This window comes from Doryrhamphus excisus, chromosome 2 (genome assembly GCF_030265055.1).
Source record: "Doryrhamphus excisus isolate RoL2022-K1 chromosome 2, RoL_Dexc_1.0, whole genome shotgun sequence".
Taxonomy (NCBI): domain Eukaryota; kingdom Metazoa; phylum Chordata; class Actinopteri; order Syngnathiformes; family Syngnathidae; genus Doryrhamphus; species Doryrhamphus excisus.
The window spans coordinates 20,170,657-20,190,125 of NC_080467.1; the positions used below are offsets into that span (position 1 = coordinate 20,170,657).

The 19,469-nt window shown below is 45.3% G+C and overlaps 3 protein-coding genes across 8 annotated transcripts; 2 read left to right on the forward strand and 1 right to left on the reverse strand.

Moving 5' to 3' along the window:
• The first annotated feature begins 2,640 nt into the window (after window positions 1-2,640).
• sec16a (SEC16 homolog A, endoplasmic reticulum export factor) lies at window positions 2,641-15,546 on the forward strand. 5 transcript variants are annotated; one of them, XM_058048613.1, is made up of 32 exons: window positions 2,725-3,001; window positions 3,729-5,994; window positions 6,556-7,098; window positions 7,181-7,332; window positions 7,416-7,504; window positions 7,602-7,725; window positions 7,815-8,013; window positions 8,166-8,349; window positions 8,430-8,572; window positions 8,668-8,729; window positions 8,808-8,946; window positions 9,042-9,284; window positions 9,363-9,460; window positions 9,546-9,627; window positions 9,700-9,817; window positions 9,897-10,008; window positions 10,090-10,195; window positions 10,275-10,415; window positions 10,495-10,608; window positions 10,691-10,892; window positions 10,968-11,395; window positions 11,491-11,538; window positions 11,680-11,844; window positions 11,926-12,015; window positions 12,089-12,145; window positions 12,211-12,331; window positions 12,402-12,542; window positions 12,610-12,689; window positions 12,797-12,868; window positions 13,212-13,271; window positions 14,268-14,328; window positions 14,406-15,546. In XM_058048613.1, exons 2-31 carry the CDS (start codon window positions 3,796-3,798, stop codon window positions 14,316-14,318), a joined length of 6,363 nt encoding a protein of 2,120 aa, XP_057904596.1. In that variant the 5' UTR covers window positions 2,725-3,001; window positions 3,729-3,795; the 3' UTR covers window positions 14,319-14,328; window positions 14,406-15,546. The 5 variants fall into 5 exon arrangements, with proteins under 5 accessions (XP_057904570.1, XP_057904596.1, XP_057904561.1 ...); XM_058048587.1 differs by lacking the exon at window positions 2,725-3,001 and adding an exon at window positions 2,641-2,718 and having other exon boundaries at window positions 3,729-7,098; window positions 14,406-15,545; XM_058048578.1 differs by having other exon boundaries at window positions 3,729-7,098; window positions 14,406-15,545.
• LOC131102952 (uncharacterized) lies at window positions 14,755-18,298 on the reverse strand. Its single transcript, XM_058048673.1, has 6 exons — window positions 17,061-18,298; window positions 16,850-16,967; window positions 16,670-16,782; window positions 16,464-16,563; window positions 16,258-16,379; window positions 14,755-15,883 (listed from the first exon to the last, which is right to left on the reverse strand). The coding sequence occupies exons 1-6, from the start codon at window positions 17,140-17,142 to the stop codon at window positions 15,771-15,773; spliced, it is 648 nt and encodes a 215-aa protein (XP_057904656.1). The 5' UTR covers window positions 17,143-18,298; the 3' UTR covers window positions 14,755-15,770.
• rpl28 (ribosomal protein L28) lies at window positions 17,899-18,938 on the forward strand. 2 transcript variants are annotated; one of them, XM_058048687.1, is made up of 4 exons: window positions 17,899-18,067; window positions 18,357-18,480; window positions 18,596-18,714; window positions 18,805-18,938. In XM_058048687.1, exons 1-4 carry the CDS (start codon window positions 17,987-17,989, stop codon window positions 18,892-18,894), a joined length of 414 nt encoding a protein of 137 aa, XP_057904670.1. In that variant the 5' UTR covers window positions 17,899-17,986; the 3' UTR covers window positions 18,895-18,938. The 2 variants fall into 2 exon arrangements, with proteins under 2 accessions (XP_057904670.1, XP_057904677.1); XM_058048694.1 differs by having other exon boundaries at window positions 18,825-18,938.
• Window positions 18,939-19,469: the final 531 nt, after the last annotated feature.

A 19,469-nucleotide genomic window follows, 5' to 3' on the forward strand; every position in this document is an offset into this window, starting at 1 on the left:
ACAACGCACCAAAACCGATATCAGTTATCCTGGAGGTATTGATATCGGCGTGCAGGTGAGACCTCATCAAACTGTGCCGTGCTCCACAGAGAAACAAAGCTTGCTAGCTCAGTATATCCATGGTCTGGAATTATCTCCAGGTTTTGCCTTAGGATTGTAAATTTCCAGTGACTGGGGATGGAAATATGTTAAGCACTGACTGTGCAACGGGGGAATATGGCGTCTTCATTCAATACTTCTAATCTAATATCACACCTCAGGAAGAATCGCAGAGGCGGCACTATGAGACACACAGACAAAGCCTGAGTTTGTTTTTATAACGCTTCAGAGATGCATGGCTACCTACTGGTCTGACATACGTACTGTATGCATTAAAGTCATTAAAGTCAACGTTTTCATTATGTCACTGAGGCAAGAACACTGCAGAAACATACACGTATAATACTGTAGAGTGTATACACCATGTAGGGCCTCCATGAAAGATATATTTGCTATATATTGATTGCATCATGCCTCTACTTTCCCAGCACTATGCAGGCAGAATTAATGGGCTTGTGCGTGACTCCCCCAGCCAAACCATCCTTGGCTGCCAAACTGCAATACATTAAACTAACATTTTAGCTCCATTTACCTAAACTGATAAATGAACTGCACTTTGGAGAGCCTCCTGCAACCAGTAGGTCTGTTGAAGGTTCCCATGCTCCCAAGACCCTAGGGAGTGGCAGCAACAGATGTGACGTCTACACCCACCAGACTCCACCGCCCCACCCCTTGACTCTGCCCATCTCCTACCATCATTTCTCTCCTCCTGTAGCTTGTAAAACAATCCATCTTCCACTTGGAAAAACACGACTTTCTACCTCCAGAATCTACAGTATTTGCACCACCGTGTACCACTTAGCAATGTTGCTGATACACAGAGATTACCCACCAGAATAGACTAAAAAGAGGTGATACAAGTACATTATTACAGTACAATAATAATTGCTTCTATTATGTATTGTAAGTTCACCTGAGTAGTTACCTGCACAACAACGCCCCCATCTGGTCGTATTTTCATATTATGCTGTATGTGCTGTACTGTACACATCAGAGCATTATTCCAAGACAGTATGAGAAATCAAATTAGAATATTACAAGATTGGTTTCAAACCAGTGAAAAATGAATTTTGAAAGTTTGCCTCATGAGAAATGCAAATTCAGTGACAAACCAAATAAATTAGACAATAAGCACATTTTAGGGCACAGCAAGTACATTCATTCATTTTCTACCGCTTTTCCTCACAGGGGTCGTGCGGGGTGCTGGAGCCTATCCCACAGCAAGTACAATGTGGGCAATTATTATGTCTACATTTTTACATGATTTCAAATTACATTCAAATATTGCATGACCTGCTGTTGCGTCAGAGTCCACCAAAATTCTTCCAAGATTTAAAAATGTGGCACATTCTAAAACACTGCCAAACGCCTCCATTCAACAACACGTGTGATGGCGGTTCCCAACACTAGTAGGGAAGCGTTGTTTGTGATTCTCACATACCATTGGGCCCTGACAACACAGTGTATTTTATCTTAGCATGGCAAACTCAGAGCCCACACCAATACACCTGTAGAGAGTCTTATCACCCCTTCAACATAAGAGATATGTACCATTGAAAGGACGCATCTTCCTGCCTTCTATCCCGGCCATCACACACCTGCCCTGCGTGCCTCAGCAAGGATGAACTCACTCAACCATCATTGTTCAGAGAGTCTGCACCATTGTCACACAGCACAGGGGCCTCTCAGGAGTTATGACTGTCGTATAGCGCAATATTAAACACTTGTGTAGCTGTTCTGTAAACAATGTCTTGGCTTTCATTGAGAGATCCTTGTCAGGGAGACCAATTGGAGGCTTTATTGCAAGGATGTCCTAACAAGGATACAAACATTACTCAACTCTCCCTGTGCCAAAAGTAAACACCAGTCGGAGGGTTTACACTTGAAGGTTTGTCCCAACCTGCCCAGACTTAAGTGTCTAATGTAGGAGAGTTGGGTAGATTTCAGTGGGCAAGTCTAAGCAGAAGAAGAAGAAGACAAATGAGGTCATTGAGACAGAGCGCTTTCCAGCATTTGAGCGATCAGCCATAACATTTCAAGTTGGAGTTGTGCAAAACTACAATAAATAAAAACTAAAAACAAAAGTGAGGTCAGTTATTAGGTAGATAATAATCAAAAGTGTATGGCGGGCCGAGAATTACTTCACGGGCACCCCTCACTCCTGACTAATTGACAACACCATTCGGCCCCCTAGTGGTTCATGACCCGCACTGCAATGACACCCCTACCTACATTCATCTTTTTCCTGTAATAACAGTTGCATTGTATTGTTCAAAATGTGTTGAATGTACACATAAGAAATATAATTAACAAAATAAAGTCAATATTGGGGTGATTTGTTTTATATGTGCTTCTATGAGTGCAACATTTAGCTACCTTCATAGCTAATTTCATTTTAGCGACTACATACTGCACTTCGAGTCAGTCATTTAGGTAATTTCATTTACAGCATGCATAAGTTGAATGCACTCGGGTAAATTGAGAAGGACTTTCCAAATAAGTAGTTAAGCCACGCCCATATTGATGACGCAACGGTTGACGCCGCTTGTACACGTAGCCTAGTAGGATGTGGCTAATGGAGATGGTAGCGGTGTGTCATACTCACGATCCTGCGCATTTGTAAGAATTCCTTCTACTCTGTGCACATTTTGAACTAAACGAGGAGCGCGCACACACATACAAATAGAAACACCGTTTTAATGTTTGTTTTAATCTGACGTTTGCCGCAGAAATTAGAACTGTTTCCCTTCTGTTAGCTAGTTAACGGCTAGGCTAACAACCTCGAATGCTAACATTAGCTCAATCAGGCAGTGGACTTGTTTAAATGTATTCGACGAGTGACAAGCGACCTGAAACTGCTCCTTGGAAGGTCTTATCGGCTCCGAATCCACAAGAAAAGAAGGTTTGCGCAGAGGACACTTGGGACACCCAAATATGGCCATATTCCGTCGATTTTGGACGGCAGTGTTTTGCTAGTTGTGGCGTTAAGGACATGGATTTAATCTGTGGAGCTGCACTGTTAGCTGCCAAGCCAACAACAAGAACTTACAGGAAGTTTTAAGGTTTGCTACTTGATGATGTAACCAACGAAATGACAGTTGTGCGCCTGGAATGACTGGTGAAAGTAGATCCATCCATCCAGCTTTCTCTGGGGTGTTACAGTGCTTGTTGGTAGATGCTGCAACTGTCACAAACCGGAGTAATTATTCAGATAACAGCTGCATTTTCTACGTTTTGCCTTCATAGTACCCCAATCAAACATTATTACACAGTCGCCTCGACGACTGTAATCTCAAGGTAGCACAGCGCTCAGTTTGCTGGGTATTTTGTTGTTGTTTTTTTTATGGCACATTTACTATGCCTCTACCTTACTTAGGACAATAGATGGTTGCAATGTGTCACATCACATAACTTGATTGTGCATAATTAATAAAACAGCAATGAGTGATGTGATAAACATCTTAAACATTATTACAGTTAGTTGGTTAAAATATTTCATAGTTGGATGTGTATCAGATGTAGTGTTGGATAGATGTTGTCAAGTTTCAATGGCTTTCTGTAATACAAATATAGGTGTGGTAAGGTTCATGTGCAGTTTTGCACTCACCATCTGCGTTTTGTCCATCCAGCTACGACTGATTTCAAGCCCTCGAGTGAGATCTTCTGGATTGACTTGCCTGTCGCAACTCAGCTGCCATGCAGCCCCCTCCTCGGACTGGACTTCCGGGAGCCTCCGGCCCTCCTCCTTCTGGACCCAATATGTTCCGCAGGACCAGGCCTGTAAAGGCTACAGCAGGAGCAGCTTCTCCCTTAATGCCACCCTCTACCCAACCCATGACAAATCCCTTTGCTTTTGTCCAAGCTCCCCCTCTTCCTATGGGTACGGGGGGCCTCCCCGTACCCAACAGCAACCCTCTTCTAACGCAAGCCCCACCCAACAACACCTATGCTGAAGCAGGCTCAGGTCTGCCTCCTCAACCGCAGACGTTGGAGAATGTCCCAGCTGCTCCATCTGCCCCCCCGCCGTCCTCTCTGCCAGGGCTGCCCATGTTCAGCCCTCATAGTGCAGCCACACCTGCAGCTTATCAAGCACCAAGTCGTACTGCATATGCACCTTCACATTCTGAACAGGGTTATTTTAACTCGAGAGAACAACCGTCAGCCATTGCCGCAGAACCGCCGTCTGTGCCGTCAATCCCAGTACAGAGTCAAACATTTAATCAGGAATTCCACGGGCAGCCCCCCCCTCAGCTCGTCCCCTTCCAACCTGTGCCTCCTGCTACTACCACTTCTCAAAGGGCATCTGATCATGGAAGTCGCCCTCCATCGGTTCAGAACTATTTTCAACCTACCAATGACCCTCCACAACAGCCTTTTAATATGCAACCCCAAATGTATCCTTCAAGCACGCCCACCCCTCCAACACAATTTGGGCACCACCAAATGCAGGCTTCTCTTCCTCATCAGAACCCTGTAAACCCCCCCAGCTCTCAATGGGCTGGACCAAATGCAACCCAACAGAATAATTCACATTTGCAAAACCAGAGCTACTTAATGCAGAGTTCTGCCCCCCATGACGCATGGTTCAATCAGGCGCCACAGGACCCATCCTACCACCAAATGGGGACTGCCCCTGTTCATCTTCAACCTCAGTCTGATGACGGAGCCTATCAAGCGCCAAACACAGCTCCCCAGCATGGCACTACCTCTGCAACAGTCCCATACTCTCAGGAGTCTGGCACACTCTCTATGTTTTTCAATAACAATGATGTAGAAAATGAGGAAACCTTGGCGGGAGAGAGAAATAAGGTCATGAACGGTGTCCCTGAGTCTTCGCAGCCTCAGAGTAATCCACAAGTAGCTGCTCCACCTGCACACAATGTTAGTGCAGATGTTCCCTTTGATAACCAAGGACCTTGTTTGCAGGACAATTCTCACATACCATATATGAGTGATGGAAATGCCACACCACAGGCAACCCCCCCTGATTCACAGTATGACCATGTGGAGAATTTTGAGTGCGTCCCAAATCAAGAAGTACTGCCTAGTGAAACTCCAGGTGGTACTTCGGTGCCTACTACACATGGAGTTGACACATTTGAACCTGGGCCTAACCAAGAGACTCCAGATTCTGTTCCCAGACCAATGAGGTCTGCAAGTGCATCCTCAAACTACAGTTGTATGAGTCATGGAAGTGGGACTGCCAGCCGTCGACATCAGGGCGTAGTCGGTACCTTTATTCAGCAGGAAAGCCCACGGCCCGCTGATGATGTAACCCCGCCGCCTCCTGCTGCTGTCGGAGGCTACTTTGAACAGATCGACTCTTCTCCAGTTGGCGATGTGGCCGTGCAGCCAAAGTCTTCAGAGCAGATGTGGTCTGCCACACCGAGCCCACCAAAACCAACAGGAAACTTTCAGGCCAGTGCAAACAGCTCTTTTGAGCCTGTTCGCTCACATGGGGTTGGGGTGCGTCCAATTGAGGTTGACAGAGCAAAAATGGTAGCAGAGGGTGGCACGGATACTACACCTGGCAACTTGGAGCAGCCACCGGATAATATGGAAAATATTTATGGGCCAGGACACCCTCTCCCTGTCGGTGTACCTCATCTGGGAAACCCGACAGTTCAGTCTCACTCCCGACCCTCATCTCGTGCTTATGGCGCCAGTCGGCCCTGTGAGAGCCCTGCCACTACTTTATGGGCCCAAGGCGACCCTACCAGCTTGGGTGCTAACATTCTTTTAGCCCCTGCTGCTCCGACTGTTCTTGCACCTTTAAGGGAGCCTAGTGTTGATGTCATTCAGCCTCCAGAGGATGGCCCACTGGACCTACATCCTCCTCAGAGAATCCAACCAACATCACAGCAACATTTAGAGAATCTTGAGAACCCACCAAAGGTGAGTGAGTTAGACACAACAGACTCCCAAGGAAACCTGGGCTATGCGTCTCTCCTGGTGTCTGATTCGCTCCAGCAGCCTGTTCTGATTGCACCGCCCGTGTCCAATTGCAATGTAATTACCCCCAGTGCCCTTGCACAAGTGACAAGTCAGAGTTCCTCAGCTATGAGAACCATTGGACAGGGTGCAAACACATCCCACACAACAGTACAGCCCTCCAATCAGAATCCACTTTACCCACCTGCTTCTACCTCAAACCCCGCCCCTCTCAATCTGACCCGAGACGGTGAAGTGGCAACTTCAGGAGTCGCTTCATCACAGCCTCAACCAGTCCGCCCGCCCTTTTCTCAGGGCCAATCATTGAGTGGAGACACCCGGTTTGATCACCAAGTTAATCCTCCGACTTCTTTCACAGCTGCTTCTGTGCCCAATCACAATCAGCCGTCAAATTATGAACTTCTTGATTTTTCTATGCACCAATCACAAAGCAAAAATCAAGCATCTGGCCATCCTTCAGCTTTACACGAGTCTGCACAGTCGAGTAATGGATTTTACATGCAGGTCACCAAAGATGCACAGCATGGGGTAAGAGTGGAAGAGAATGTACAGGCACCCCCAGCTTCTTCATTAGCCACCACACAGGTGCCACTGGCCTCTTCAACAATCCCAGGGGTCCCACCAACCACAACTGCTGGCACTCAGCAGCCACAATCCGAACCTCCCAGGACCGCAGATTCAAATGCCACAGTACAGAGACAAGGTGACGCTGTTGTTCCAGTGAGGGCACCGCAGCCACTGCCTGGCCAGTATCCAAACCAGGCACCCGGTCCTGTTCCCGCAGGTGCTCCTCCTGCTACAGGTCCACCTGGTCCTCCTGTACCTTCCGGGCCACTCCCTCCTGGGTCTTCCCAACAAGCTCCAGGTGAGCCACTTCGACCGCCTTCTGTTGCTGGCAGTCAGCAGGGTTATGGTCCCCCTCCTCCTGGGCCGGGGCAGATGTACGGAGCCTATTATGGAAGCTATGGTGAATACCCAGATGGCCGAGCACCGTATCCTCCTGGGCCCTACCCACCTGGGGATCCTAGAGCTCTGCAGTATTATCACGTATGGCATATTTGTTATATGTACTTAAAAGTACCCTCAATAAACCTTTTTTTTCATTCTGTCAATATTTCTTTTCTCTCAGGATGGATCCTATAGAGGCAGAGGAGATCCATGGTATGGTAGGTACGAGGGCCAGAACTCAGCCTACCGTGACCCAAACTATCAATATAGAGAGCCTCAGTTGGAGCGACCCAGCTCCAGGGCTAGTCAGTACTCTGACAGGCCCCCATCCAGGTAGGTTCATTTATGTTTTCTTTTGTTTTTCCTGTATTTGAGCTTCGACCTTCACTTCCTCTTGGCTTCCTTCTCCTTTTAAGGCAAGGCTATCCTGACGACTACAACAGAGCGAACCGAAGTGCCTATGATGAATATTATGCAAATTACGCCAAGCACTATGATTATGCAGGTATGAGATATTCCTAGTTTTACAAAATGTGTGCACAAACATGTATAAAATCTTCTGTATTGGTACTGGTTTTGAACTTTTGCCTATTTACCTAAAGGATACAACTATGGACAGTTTGACCCCCGATACAGAGGATACTATGATCAGTCCTACTGGTCTACTTATGATGAAAGCTACAGAGGCAGAGACAACTACTACAATCAACAAATGTATCCTACTAGGTATGCAGTTGCAAAAGTTTTATGACAGTTATAGTTTTGTCCACATCCTTTTTTTTTTGGTAAGATAAACGCTATCATTCTTCTTACAGGAAAGATGGCTATGAGGACCAGTGGCGGTACTACCCTGGTTACGATAGCAGTTTCGATGATGATTACCGCCGGCGTGGAGAGGCGTACAATGATGACTTTGACCGACGCAGCGTACACAGCGAACAGTCTGCGCACAGTGTGCACAGCTCTCATAGCCACCACAGCAGGCGCAGCAGCTTCAGCTCAAGGTCTCATCAGGTACATGCATATGTTTAGCCCTTGAATTATGTATTTATAACCTCTTTTCTAAAGCATTCTAATGTATAAAACATGTATGTTCTTCCTGACACTGGTTTAAATGCCAGCGACTAACCTCTCCCAAGAGTAATTGGTGTCCTTGCCCCATACAGAGTCAGGCATACAGGAGCCAGCCAGACTTGGTGTCAGCAGTCTATGATGCAACAGCATCCACTTTAGCTGTGGATTATTCCTATGGACAGTACCCAAACCAGACCGATGCCTCCCAGAATTATGGGCAGTACCTGTATCCCTCTGAGTACACAGCAGACAGCACCTGGGCTGCCACTGAACAGCGTAGGGTTTCATTCCCGTTTAAGGCATTTGTTAAAGAACGATTCCTTCTATCACTCACTTTGCAAATGTTCTCCCGGTAGAACCCCCGCGTCCTGCAACTCCAGAGAAGTTCACCATGCCTCACCGTTGTGCTCGCTTTGGACCCGGCGGTCATCTGGTTCAGGTTCTGCCCAATCTTCCCTCAGCTGGACAGCCGGCTCTTGTTGATATTCACAACCTTGAGGTACATTTTTAATTGTTACATTGTTGCGTCGTGAGACAATTATTTCACGTGTAGTATATTTTAGACATTTAGCTGGGTTTATGTTGCTATTTCAGACTATGTTGCAGAACACTTTGGATCAGGAAGAACTACGAGCATTTCCTGGACCGCTTGTTAAGTACGTGTTTTGAAAAGTCCTTCACAACATTTTCAGATTTGTATTAATTTGTGCATATTGTTATATCATACCCATCAGGGAGGAGACCCACAAGGTGGACGTCATAAAATTCTCCCAGAATAAAGCACTCAAATGTTCCCATGACGACAACCTCTTAGACAGAGACTCTGCCCGCCTACTTTGGGACTTCATTGTGTTGTTGTGTAGACAGAATGGGGTAAGGATTGACTGAATTTGACACAAAAGACTCCTATCAATCACTTTTCTAATGGCGGACACAAATTTCTTACCGTTACGCTGTGTTCATTCAAGACCGTGGTTGGCACCGACATTGCTGACCTATTGTTGAAGGAGCATCGCTCCGTGTGGCTACCAGGCAAGAGTCCTAATGAAGCTAACTTAATTGATTTCAACAATGAACCGCTGGCCAGAGCGGAGGAGGAGCCAGGCGCTGGGCCACTGTCCCTTCTGTCTGACACTTTCATGACGGTCCCAGAAAATGTTGGTAAAGAAACAGAACGCTTCAGAGAGTTGCTATTGTTTGGCCGCAAGAAGGTAGGAAGTACTCTAATATAGACTGTATTTCTTTGATGCAAAATATTAAAACATGCTATTAATTTTTCTACACGCTAGGATGCACTTGAAGCTGCCATGAAAGGAGGTCTCTGGGGCCACGCCCTCCTTCTGGCCAGCAAGATGGACAACAGGACACATGCACGTGTTATGACGAGGTGAGCTATGAACTTGCCTCTGCTTTTTAATTTGATCAGCCTTTTGAAATGGCGCACAGTTGTCATCTATTTTTGTCCATGCCAGGTTTGCCAACAGCTTGCCCATCAATGACCCTCTCCAGACAGTGTACCAGCTCATGTCGGGGAGGATGCCTGCGTCAGCTACTGTAAGTCTGTTGGATTGATTCAAATAGCGTTTCACCTATGCAAGTATTATCAACATTTCCCCTCGTTCATAGTGCTGCGGTGAGGAAAAGTGGGGCGATTGGCGCCCTCACCTGGCCATGGTGCTGTCTAACCTGACACACACTTTGGACCTTGATACACGCACCATCACCACCATGGGAGACACTCTTGGTAGGGTGACACCCGAATCCTAACCATTTGTTGTCTCAAGCACCGCAATAGTGTTGTTTTTCATTTTTGTGTTTGCCAGCGTCCAAGGGGCTCATTGATGCAGCTCACTTCTGCTACTTGATGGCTCAGGTTGGCCTTGGTGTGTACACAAAAAAGAGCACCAAGATGGTTCTGATTGGCTCCAACCACAGGTAGTGCACCGATGGGGGCATATTTAATCAGACATAGTAGCCCACATATGTCATGTTGAATGTTTATATCTCCACTTTCAGTTTGTCCTTTTACCATTTTGCAACTAACGAGGCAATCCAGAGGACGGAAGCCTACGAGTACGCTCAATCGTTGGGCTCCCAGCCTTGCTCACTGCCAAATTTCCAGGTATTTTCTAAATATATTTATATTTACAAATGGTCATCAAAAGAGGAACTAACCTTTTTGACCTTGTGCGCCGTCGAAGGTCTTCAAGTTGATCTATGCATGCCGTTTGGCTGAAGCTGGTCTAAGTGCTCAGGCCTTCCACTACTGTGAAGTCATCTCTCGGACTGTCCTCATGCAGCCGTCCTACTACTCCCCTGTTTTCATTAGCCAAGTTATCCAGGTAAGTGCCTCCCTTGTCTTTTGACTTCCTTTCACTTCTGGAGACAGACAAATGTCAATCTTATGTTAAATGTTGACAGATGTCTGAAAAGTTGCGATTCTTCGACCCCCAACTGAAGGAGAAGCCGGAGCAGGAATTGTTCAATGAGCCAGATTGGCTGATCCAGCTCAAACAGCTGGATGGGCAGATCAGGGTAAGCAGGAGGACAATTTTAGGCATTCTGAAATGAAAACCCAATTTGGGGGGAATAACTCATGACCGATATTCTTCCTTAGACGGGGGTAATCACTTACAACCCTGACAGAATGACTCCAACACAGTTTTCCAGCAGCAGTCCCAGCTCAGATCTAGATCAGCCGAGTATACCTGAACCTTACAGCACTTCGATGGAGCTGGATGGCCCCACCCCTGACAACCCATTGATGAGCTCATTGGTGCCCGGGCCTCCACCCCAGGGTGTACAGCTAATGCCTCCAGGTTTGTGGATTCTTGTGATGATTTATTTGTGTTGTGTTCAATCCGTCCTGAATGAGAGCCATGTTACTTTTCTAGCTCCCACCTCCATCCTCCAAGATGGAATGGCTGCGCCTCAGCCCCATTGCGACGTGCCCCAATTCTACCCAGTTCCACCCAGCGGAGTTCCCGGACAGCTTACTATGTCAGGCTACCCTCCGCAGGATGCCGCATATGCTACTCCCCACTTCCAACCCCCACCTGAGCAGTCGGAAATGTATGCTGGATCTTATCAGCAGCCATGCCCCCCGCCTTCTCAAGTAGGCCAGATGCCACCACTCATGCCCCCGGCGCAAATAAGCCATCAGATGTCTCCTCAGCTACCTGCACACATGCCACCTTCACCCGGTGGTATTCCCTCCCTCGAGCCCCCGTCTCACAGCCCACCAGATCAACCGATGTCCAACTCCCCACACAGAAGCTCCCTCACACCTCAGATGGATTTTTATGACCACATGGCACAGCTGGTTAGTGACATAACAGCAAGACACTCTTCAAAACATTGAAATGATTGATTGATGCCGTTGTGTGGACTAAACTTAACTCTCCGTGTTTTGTGCAGGGTCCTGGGAGGAGATCAAGGACTACATCACAGTCTTCTGTGCACCGGGTGCGTTAGTGTTTCTTCCTTGATATGCATACAGCCTGGTCGCAAGTGCTTTGTGGCAAAAGCATCTGCTGGAGCATCAAGTTTTATCTAAAGATGTGACCAGTGAGTCTTGCTTAGTCTTGAGGATTGTCTTGTTTACAGGCCTCGGGGCTTCGCTCTCGTACTACTTCTGAGTCTTCAACTCACTCTGGTGGACGTGAGAGGAGCAATTCGGCTGTTAAGCAGGCTTCTCCTCCGCCGCCCTCTATTCCTGAACAACCCCGCAAAGAGGAGACCAAGAAAGCCAAAAAGGACTCCCCTAAAAAGGTTCATTTTTGCACTCACTTATTCAGATCTCCATTGTTTTACCATAATGGTGTTGACGACGGATTTGTCTTACTAACACAGGGTGGCGGTGGCGGTGGCGTGGGTTGGCTGACGTGGCTCTACAGGAAGGGCAAAAATGAGGCTCACTTACCAGATGACAAAAACAAATCTGTAAGCCACCGATCTTTGCAAAACACTTCATTTTGTACCTGCGACCAGTCATGATAAGAAATCACTTTGTCAGATTGTGTGGGACGAAAAGAAGCAGAAATGGGTGGACTTGAACGAGCCTGAGGAGGAGGTTTGTATTGTTATTTAAGGGAGTTTTACTAAGAACAGAATACTCAGTGTCTTTTCCTATATTAGAGTAAACCCCTTCCACCACCACCTTCCGGGTTCCCCAAAATGGCTCCCATGCCTGCTCCTGCTGGGCCTCCCGCACCCCCAAGCAGCGGCCCTCCAGTCAATATGTTCTCCAGGAGAGCTGGTAAGACGAGGATTAGTCAAAGATGTCTCCAGACGATGTAAGTAACTAGGTTTGGGGGTTTCCTCCTCAGGCATCAAGAGCCGATATGTGGACGTGCTGAACCCAGGTGGAGCTGCTAAACCAGCTGGGTTGGCCCCCGCTCCCCCTATGGAACTCTTTGCCCCTCTCGCACCAATGCCCATGCCCACAAACCTATTTGTGCCTAGTTCAGGTGTGTGACACAGACAGTCATGTTTTATGGGTTGAAGTGACGACTACATTTGTCTTTACTGTACTAGCCCCCACTGATCAACAACCTCGAGAGGGCAGTGAAGGGGGGAATCAGGAACAGTCCACACCAAACAGCTCTGTTCCACAGGTATCTGGTTTGAAATCATTGGGAGACCTTTATTTTTTGGGGAGCTTTGAACCAGGTGCAAACCCTAAACTTTTGATATTCTAATAATGACTTTGTCTTTATACCAGATGTTCAATCCAACGCTGTTACCGCCTGTCCCACAAGGTCCTCCTGTGCTTGATGGCTCGCAATCTGGAGAGGTGAGATAAATTGCTGCTTTGTCTTTTAGCCAGTTTAAAACCTCCTTGATGCTCGACACCTAACGGCCACGCGTGTGCTGTTTTCTAATTGTTTTCACTGTGAGCACATGGCACCATGTAAGGTAGCATGTCCATTGGAAATCTTTGTGTTCAGCCTTGTTAAAAGTCATTCTCTGCTGAAATCGTAATTGTCTTCATGTCTGTTTCCTCCCCACCCTTGAGAAGAACCATCGTTTCCACATTTGAGCTCGCGAGCTGACATAATCTGATGCATGGGAGATGATTAATAAGGCTTTGTGGTTTGTTTTCTTGTCCATTTGTTTATTTCCCTTGCTGTCCTCAGCTCTCACGTTCTAGCTCAATGAGTTCTTTATCACGCGAAGTGAGTCAGCATTTAAACCAGGTACTTTTTTTAAAATGAGGTTTGCAAGTGGTTCACAACCTGTCTTCCCCCTCTCTACATGCCCTATACGCCGCCGTCTGAGCTGCTTGCTCTCGCCTTGTCCATTGCATCAGTAGTAGCACGCTTCACCTGTTTGCCGTCCATCTAATGTGGGATGTGTGCCTGCTTACTACCTGCCTGCCGTCTCCAGCATTTATTATAACTTTATTTATAACTTCTGAGAGAGGACTTCACCCGACAGCTACCAAATAGAAAAGTTGCAATATGTGCTCATCTCGTGCAGTACATTTATAGTGCAGCATGAGGCCCAAATATAGAAATGATTAAAATAATGCATTATTTTATGTACTGGTTATTTAACCATACATATTCCTAGCTGTCATTGCAAGCAATAATTGGTGGGGAAGTTGAAGAATGCTGCATAGTCGCAGGTAAAACGGTGAGGCGAGAAAGTGAAGCACGCCACACTGTCATCAGATAAAGAGCACAGCATGCTGGGTCGTCATGGGTCAGAGTAAAGTCATGCTTGGTTGTCATTGGCCAAAGAGGGAAACGTGTTAAATAGTCATTGGTCAGAGAGTGAAGCATCCTGGGTAGTTATTGATCAGAGAGTGAAACTTCCTGGGGAATGATTGGTCAGTGAACTAAGCATAAGCAATGGTCAGAGTGTGAAACATGTTATGTAGTCATTGATCAGCGGGTCAAATATGTTGAGTCGTAGGTCAAAGAGTGACGTCATTGGTCAACAATTCAAGCATGCTGGAGACACGTCCTCCTTTTTTGTTGTGATGCAGCTCCATTAACCCTCCATAGTATTTGCATGGTTACTAAACAATGTGAAATATTGCTCCCACTGGTTTTTTACTATTAATATCATTTCCTTAGCTTGTGTTGTAATATGAGGGCGGCACTGGGACTGCATCTTTTTTGTGTTACGCCTTCACACCTCAACAGAGGCAGCATGGAGACTGTCATAAACCTTGCGTCTCTCTACAGAGTCATCGCGGCCCGAGGAATGCACCTGTTGGAGGCGGCGCCTTTTTGTAACCCTGCATAGGTGAAGACTGACAGATCACTACCTCCTCTTTTGTCCCCCCCAAACTTTCCATTCAACTGTTGACTTTTCTCATAAAGGTAATATCAGGAGGAGCTGACGAAGTGAACATCTCAACGGTAAACACTTGTCGGATGGGATGGTGTTCTACTGCCTGGAAGTCAATGAAGCATGAGGACGTGCCGCTGTCTGTCTGAAGGAACCTTTCTCGATGGATGAGTGTTCACCATCGTGCCAGTCAAACAGCTTAACCACTCCGTTCCTCTTTAATTCCACAATGGCCACAAATATATTTTTAAACAAACATGGTGTTTGTTCTTGAGCAGAAGGCATCAGTGCACAAATAAAAAGCGCCATCTGCTGTCCAACTTAACTGTTAGCACAAGCAGCATCCCATATCTTCTCAGTCTTGTCTTAAAAGTGTAAATGTTTGAGTGATTTAGTGTGAGATGTATAGAAAGAAAGAAGCACCTTTTTATATTTCATATTGTGGTCTCGTATGCTGTTTCACTGGAGACAGCATGCTTTGAGCAAGAAGAATGACTAGTGTCTGTAGTGCGTCGTCTGCTGTGTTGTGTGCTTTCCCTCCTCTTGTCAATGACTACAAGAAAACAGACTGGAGGTGGATTCATTCTGCCATGTGAAGATGCCGCATGTTTCCACATATTTATTGAAATGCTCTCCTGTCAATTTGTGACTCAACTTTGAAGAGTCTTTGGTCTCACTTTGGCCCAAGTATCTCCCGACCAACAAGTGATGTCTTCAAACCAGCAGGAATCATGAACAGTGCAAAAAAAAAACAAAAAAACCCGATAAAATAAATCAAAATATTTGTATATCAGATGGATTGTATTTATGAGCTTGAGGCATAAAGATATACGTGTGTATGTGTGAGAGAGTGCATGTGTGGACAACTCATTTTTTTGTGTGATTAGCTTTGAAGCATCTGATTTGCCGCAAATGTCATAAATACATGTTTGTATAGGCCGCCTATGCTCCAAATAAATCTATCTACATTGTGAAATAAAAACGTACTTTTCAGTACAATAATTTACTAACATTTTTAATTGAATTACAACTCCCTCGTCTCACCTTGTATTTCATTCACTTTATTTTGTAGACTTGTAATATTTGAAATGGTCCCCTTCCGTTTCAGGAAAGCAAGTTGTTTTCAACTTATGTAAAACACAACAGGCAAATACTGAATAAAGGTATATTTGCATTCTGTAGTGCTTTGAAATGTGTCCATGTGGAGTCATTGAAAAAGACCAAACAAACAAACAACGTGTACCATTTGTGCAGATTTGATACAATATACCTGAAGAATTTCATAAATCATTGCACATCTTATTAGTCAAAATGTGTAAACTTTTAATCACCCATGTAGTCTTCATTCCAAGGTCCTTTCCCCCCACCCCCAACCCTACATCACCAAAGATGTATTTTTACACGTGTCCAGTGTCCAGTGCTGCTTGTGCTTTCTGCACAGCAGCGACCAGCATGGTTCGCTCGCTTAGCAGCTGACGCACAACACTTGCATCCACCTCCAGCAGCATGCCTACACAAAGAGGGAACTGGACATCAACTCATTCAATATCAAAGACGTATACGCCCGATCCCAACAACAAAAATGTCTTTTACAGTTTTGGGGGGGGAGCAAAAAGGGACCATGACGCAGCTCCCCACTAATTCATTTTGAAAAATGGCTGAGATTGAATGAACAGGCGTACATAGTTGGCTTTTTTCCATACCCTACAACAGTATCTCCCAATCGTTTTTGTCTTGTGTAGACACTAAGCCTTTTTGTCATATCATGCGTACCCCTACGCTCATGTGTGATCATTCAAATTTTTGGTGCAGCTGTGTCACAGGTTATTGTCTCCCTGAGGAAACCAGCTGTAGTGCACACGTTCCACTGTAGTCTCAGCTCACCTGTGATTTCATGTGCATGACAGTGGTCCAGTTTCTCCACCAGTGAGAAGAGCTTCTCTCCCAACCCCTCTGAATCTTCGGTGTCTGATGAGTCACTGACGTCGGTCTCTTCCACATGCTGCCTGCAAACATGAGAGGTTTCACTGTGCTGGAGTTCCACTGCAAACGTTGAAATGATGAATAAAGCACAAATAGAAGTCACATACTCTTTTAAAGTCTTGAGAGCTTTGTTCACCTGCTCTTCCAGCTGCTTGGGATCTGAGAGGAGGTTTAAGACGGCCTCCTTGTGCTGCTCCAGTAACATGCCTTGTGGAGTCAAGCGCAATCACATAAGCCACAATCACAGCTACTTTTGATCTGTGCTGTTGTTCAGTGATTCACGTGATGCAAAACAATAGGAAATGAATCTAACCTGTGATCTTCTGTGAGTAGCCGGTGTTGTAAACATTTACTAGGTCAAAAAGCTGCTCGCCCAAAGAGTCAGAAGACACAGAGGCGTCATCTTCATCCTTACTTGTTATCTTGCTGCAACAAAACATGTTTATGAGTCAAGTAAAGCCATCATTTAATTGAAATCCACTACTGCGTGTACCTGGGCTCCTCCTGGTCCACCTGCAGTGCTCTCACTGCTTTGTCTACAGCTGCAGTGAGCATGACCTCATCCTGCAGGATCTGACCCAAAACGTGACCAGGAAGTTCTAGCAACATACCTGAAGGAGATGCACGCAGGTGCATGTTAAATTTCAAATGTCGGCTGAATTTGTTGATATAGATTACAGTGTTTTGGAAGGTATTTTACCCACCTGTCAGTTTCCCAGCATTCTCGTTGTGTTTGGGGTAAATGCGACTGTACAGCTGCTCACCAAGTGCTTCCTCCTCGTCCATGTTAGCTCACATTTAAGCAACTGTTATTTCACTGGAGTGTGTCTTCGAAAGGAGCCTACCTTCATAACGATTTTTCCCATTTCCTTAACTTTTGAGTTGGATCTAAAATACTAATATTTAAACAAGGCAATTGTTTTTTTGTTTTCAATTGACACTCAGTCATTTATTTCGTTTCTCAATAGTCTTCCTGTAGCCTGAAATATGTTGACACTTGCCTATTAAGCGACTATTCGTAAACAGGAGTCGCATAATGATGACGCATCGTCAAATGACGCGTGCAGTTGTGTGATGTGTTCATTCGCCTCTTTTACAAAAAATAGTGCTTACCTGAAATTTTAATTTAAAACACACCGAGTATTTTTTAAATGCAAATTTTATTTAAGTAATGTTTTAATACATCATTTGGATTGAACATATTGCTATGCTGTTGAAATAAATGAAGAAACGGCCGCGGAGTGATCTGTATGTGAAGTAGGGTAAAGCGGTTTCCGTCTTCTCTGGTCCTTTTCCTCTGCTCAAAGGTAACGTGGTCGCTCCGGCTGCTAGCACTCGGCTATTAAACCACTCAAATATTTTATGTTTGGCGTTAAATTGGGGGAGTAGAGTAGGATACCATTGTTCGGTATAATGTTTCCCACCCCATGTGCTAATAAATATCCCGATGTAGATAAAATATTAAGTAGGAATAGTAGAAGCAATACGTCGTGTTGGTTAGGCCTCGTCTTCCCGAGCTAACATTAGCACAATAGCACAGATGAGCTACCACGCTGAATGTTTCTCCCTCTTATGATTTAATGTGTCATCGCATTGTCCGTTGACACATATAATTTTGTTTAGGTCCATCATGTCGTCCCATTTGCAGTGGATGGTTATCCGGAACTGCTCCAGCTTCCTCCTCAAGAGGAATGGACAGACGTACAGTACTGTAAGTGGTCTGGAAGTATCCGATACAGCGTATAAACTGTATAAACATGTGAACAGACACTGTTTACTACAACTGTAATACTAATTTCACAAAACTGAGCATGATTTTTGTAGCGGAGGTTTAATTCACCTTTTATTGGAGAGTGGATGTTCCCAATGTTTCTTTCACTAGTGTGTAGTAAAATTATTTTTTATTAAATCACATGAGGAATAGTGCGCTATATATTTTAAATATCAAGATCAAATATGGGGGGACTTACGCAAGTTAAAGTAAAGATCTTTGACGACAGGAGCCCAACAACCTGAAGGCAAGGAATTCCTTCCGCTTCAACGGGCTGGTGCACAAGAAGACTGTTGGTGTGCAGCCAGCCGCTGATGGCAAAGGCGTGGTTGTCGTCCTCAAGAAGCGTAAAGGTAAATTATGGCGTTGGCCGCTGTTGCAAATAAGTTCTGGAATCGGCTATAGTGAACGTTATTGAGATGGACACCAGCTGAAAATGTGCTGAAAAGACTGTTTGTCCTTTGACAGGTCAGCACAAGCCTGCTAATTCCTACGAGAAGATCACCATCAACAAGAACTCCCGTGCCACTCTCAACAGCCTGAGGCACATCATTAGCAAGAACAAGTACAGGAAGGACCTGCGCATGGTCAGTTTGGCTTTTCATGTGCGTCAGACTCCATTTTGGCCCAACATTAGCTGACGGGCATTTGTTTTTGTTTCCCCATTTACTCCCCAGGCTGCCCTGCGTCGTGCCAGTGCCATTCTGAAGAGCCAGAAGCCTGTCGTGGTCAAAAAGAAGCGCACCAGGGCTACCAAGACTGCATAAATTTATATGCATAATTAAAAATAAAGGCTTTTTGTTTGGGAAAATATGATTCCGATCCCTCATTAAATCTCCCAAGTTTTCCACAGGATTCTTGATAATTTTAATTCATCAGAGTTCCTGGAATAAATTACACAAAAACAGTTTAAAACAAATCTTAGGATTGATTGCTGACTTAATTCCCAAGTTAGACCAGTGAATGGAAAAATCCCATACCCATTTTCAACAATGTGTTGCCAATTAATACTTGTTCTTTGGGAAAAGTACAGAACAATCAAGGTTCATGTGAAATATCATAATTTTTTATAATATAAAGTCATTTTTTGCTACTTTGTATTGAATTTGTTGGCGCAATTATATTTTTTAATAAACACCAAATTATTTGTGGGGGGGTTCGGCTTAAGTGTAGTCATCGCCCTACTCGCTGATGTAGAAACATTTGATTGATTTTTGAAGAGCCCACAGGCAGCTTTCCATCCATTGGGCCGAAGAGGAAAAAAACAAGTCTCCTCCCCCTTTGTGTTCAGGCTGATAAAAACACAGCAGAAATCAATCGGGCTGTGTTTGGGCCGCAGTGA

What these genes read in the sequence shown, in the direction of transcription:
- sec16a (XM_058048587.1), top strand. Translation starts at nt 3,796, where the DNA reads ATGCAGCCCCCTCCTCGGACTGGACTTCCGGGAGCCTCCGGCCCTCCT. An exon ending in TCTGACAGGCCCCCATCCAG is followed by an intron (nt 7,333 to 7,415) that starts GTAGGTTCATTT and finishes TCTCCTTTTAAG; the next exon opens with GCAAGGCTATCCTGACGACT. An exon ending in CTGGGCTGCCACTGAACAGC is followed by an intron (nt 8,350 to 8,429) that starts GTAGGGTTTCAT and finishes TTCTCCCGGTAG; the next exon opens with AACCCCCGCGTCCTGCAACT.
- LOC131102952 (XM_058048673.1), bottom strand. Translation starts at nt 17,142, where the DNA reads ATGGACGAGGAGGAAGCACTTGGTGAGCAGCTGTACAGTCGCATTTAC. An exon ending in CTACTCACAGAAGATCACAG is followed by an intron (nt 16,564 to 16,669) that starts GTTAGATTCATT and finishes TGACTCCACAAG; the next exon opens with GCATGTTACTGGAGCAGCAC. An exon ending in GCTCTCAAGACTTTAAAAGA is followed by an intron (nt 16,380 to 16,463) that starts GTATGTGACTTC and finishes TCATGTTTGCAG; the next exon opens with GCAGCATGTGGAAGAGACCG.
- rpl28 (XM_058048687.1), top strand. Translation starts at nt 17,987, where the DNA reads ATGTCGTCCCATTTGCAGTGGATGGTTATCCGGAACTGCTCCAGCTTC. An exon ending in CGTCCTCAAGAAGCGTAAAG is followed by an intron (nt 18,481 to 18,595) that starts GTAAATTATGGC and finishes GTCCTTTGACAG; the next exon opens with GTCAGCACAAGCCTGCTAAT. An exon ending in ACAGGAAGGACCTGCGCATG is followed by an intron (nt 18,715 to 18,804) that starts GTCAGTTTGGCT and finishes TTTACTCCCCAG; the next exon opens with GCTGCCCTGCGTCGTGCCAG.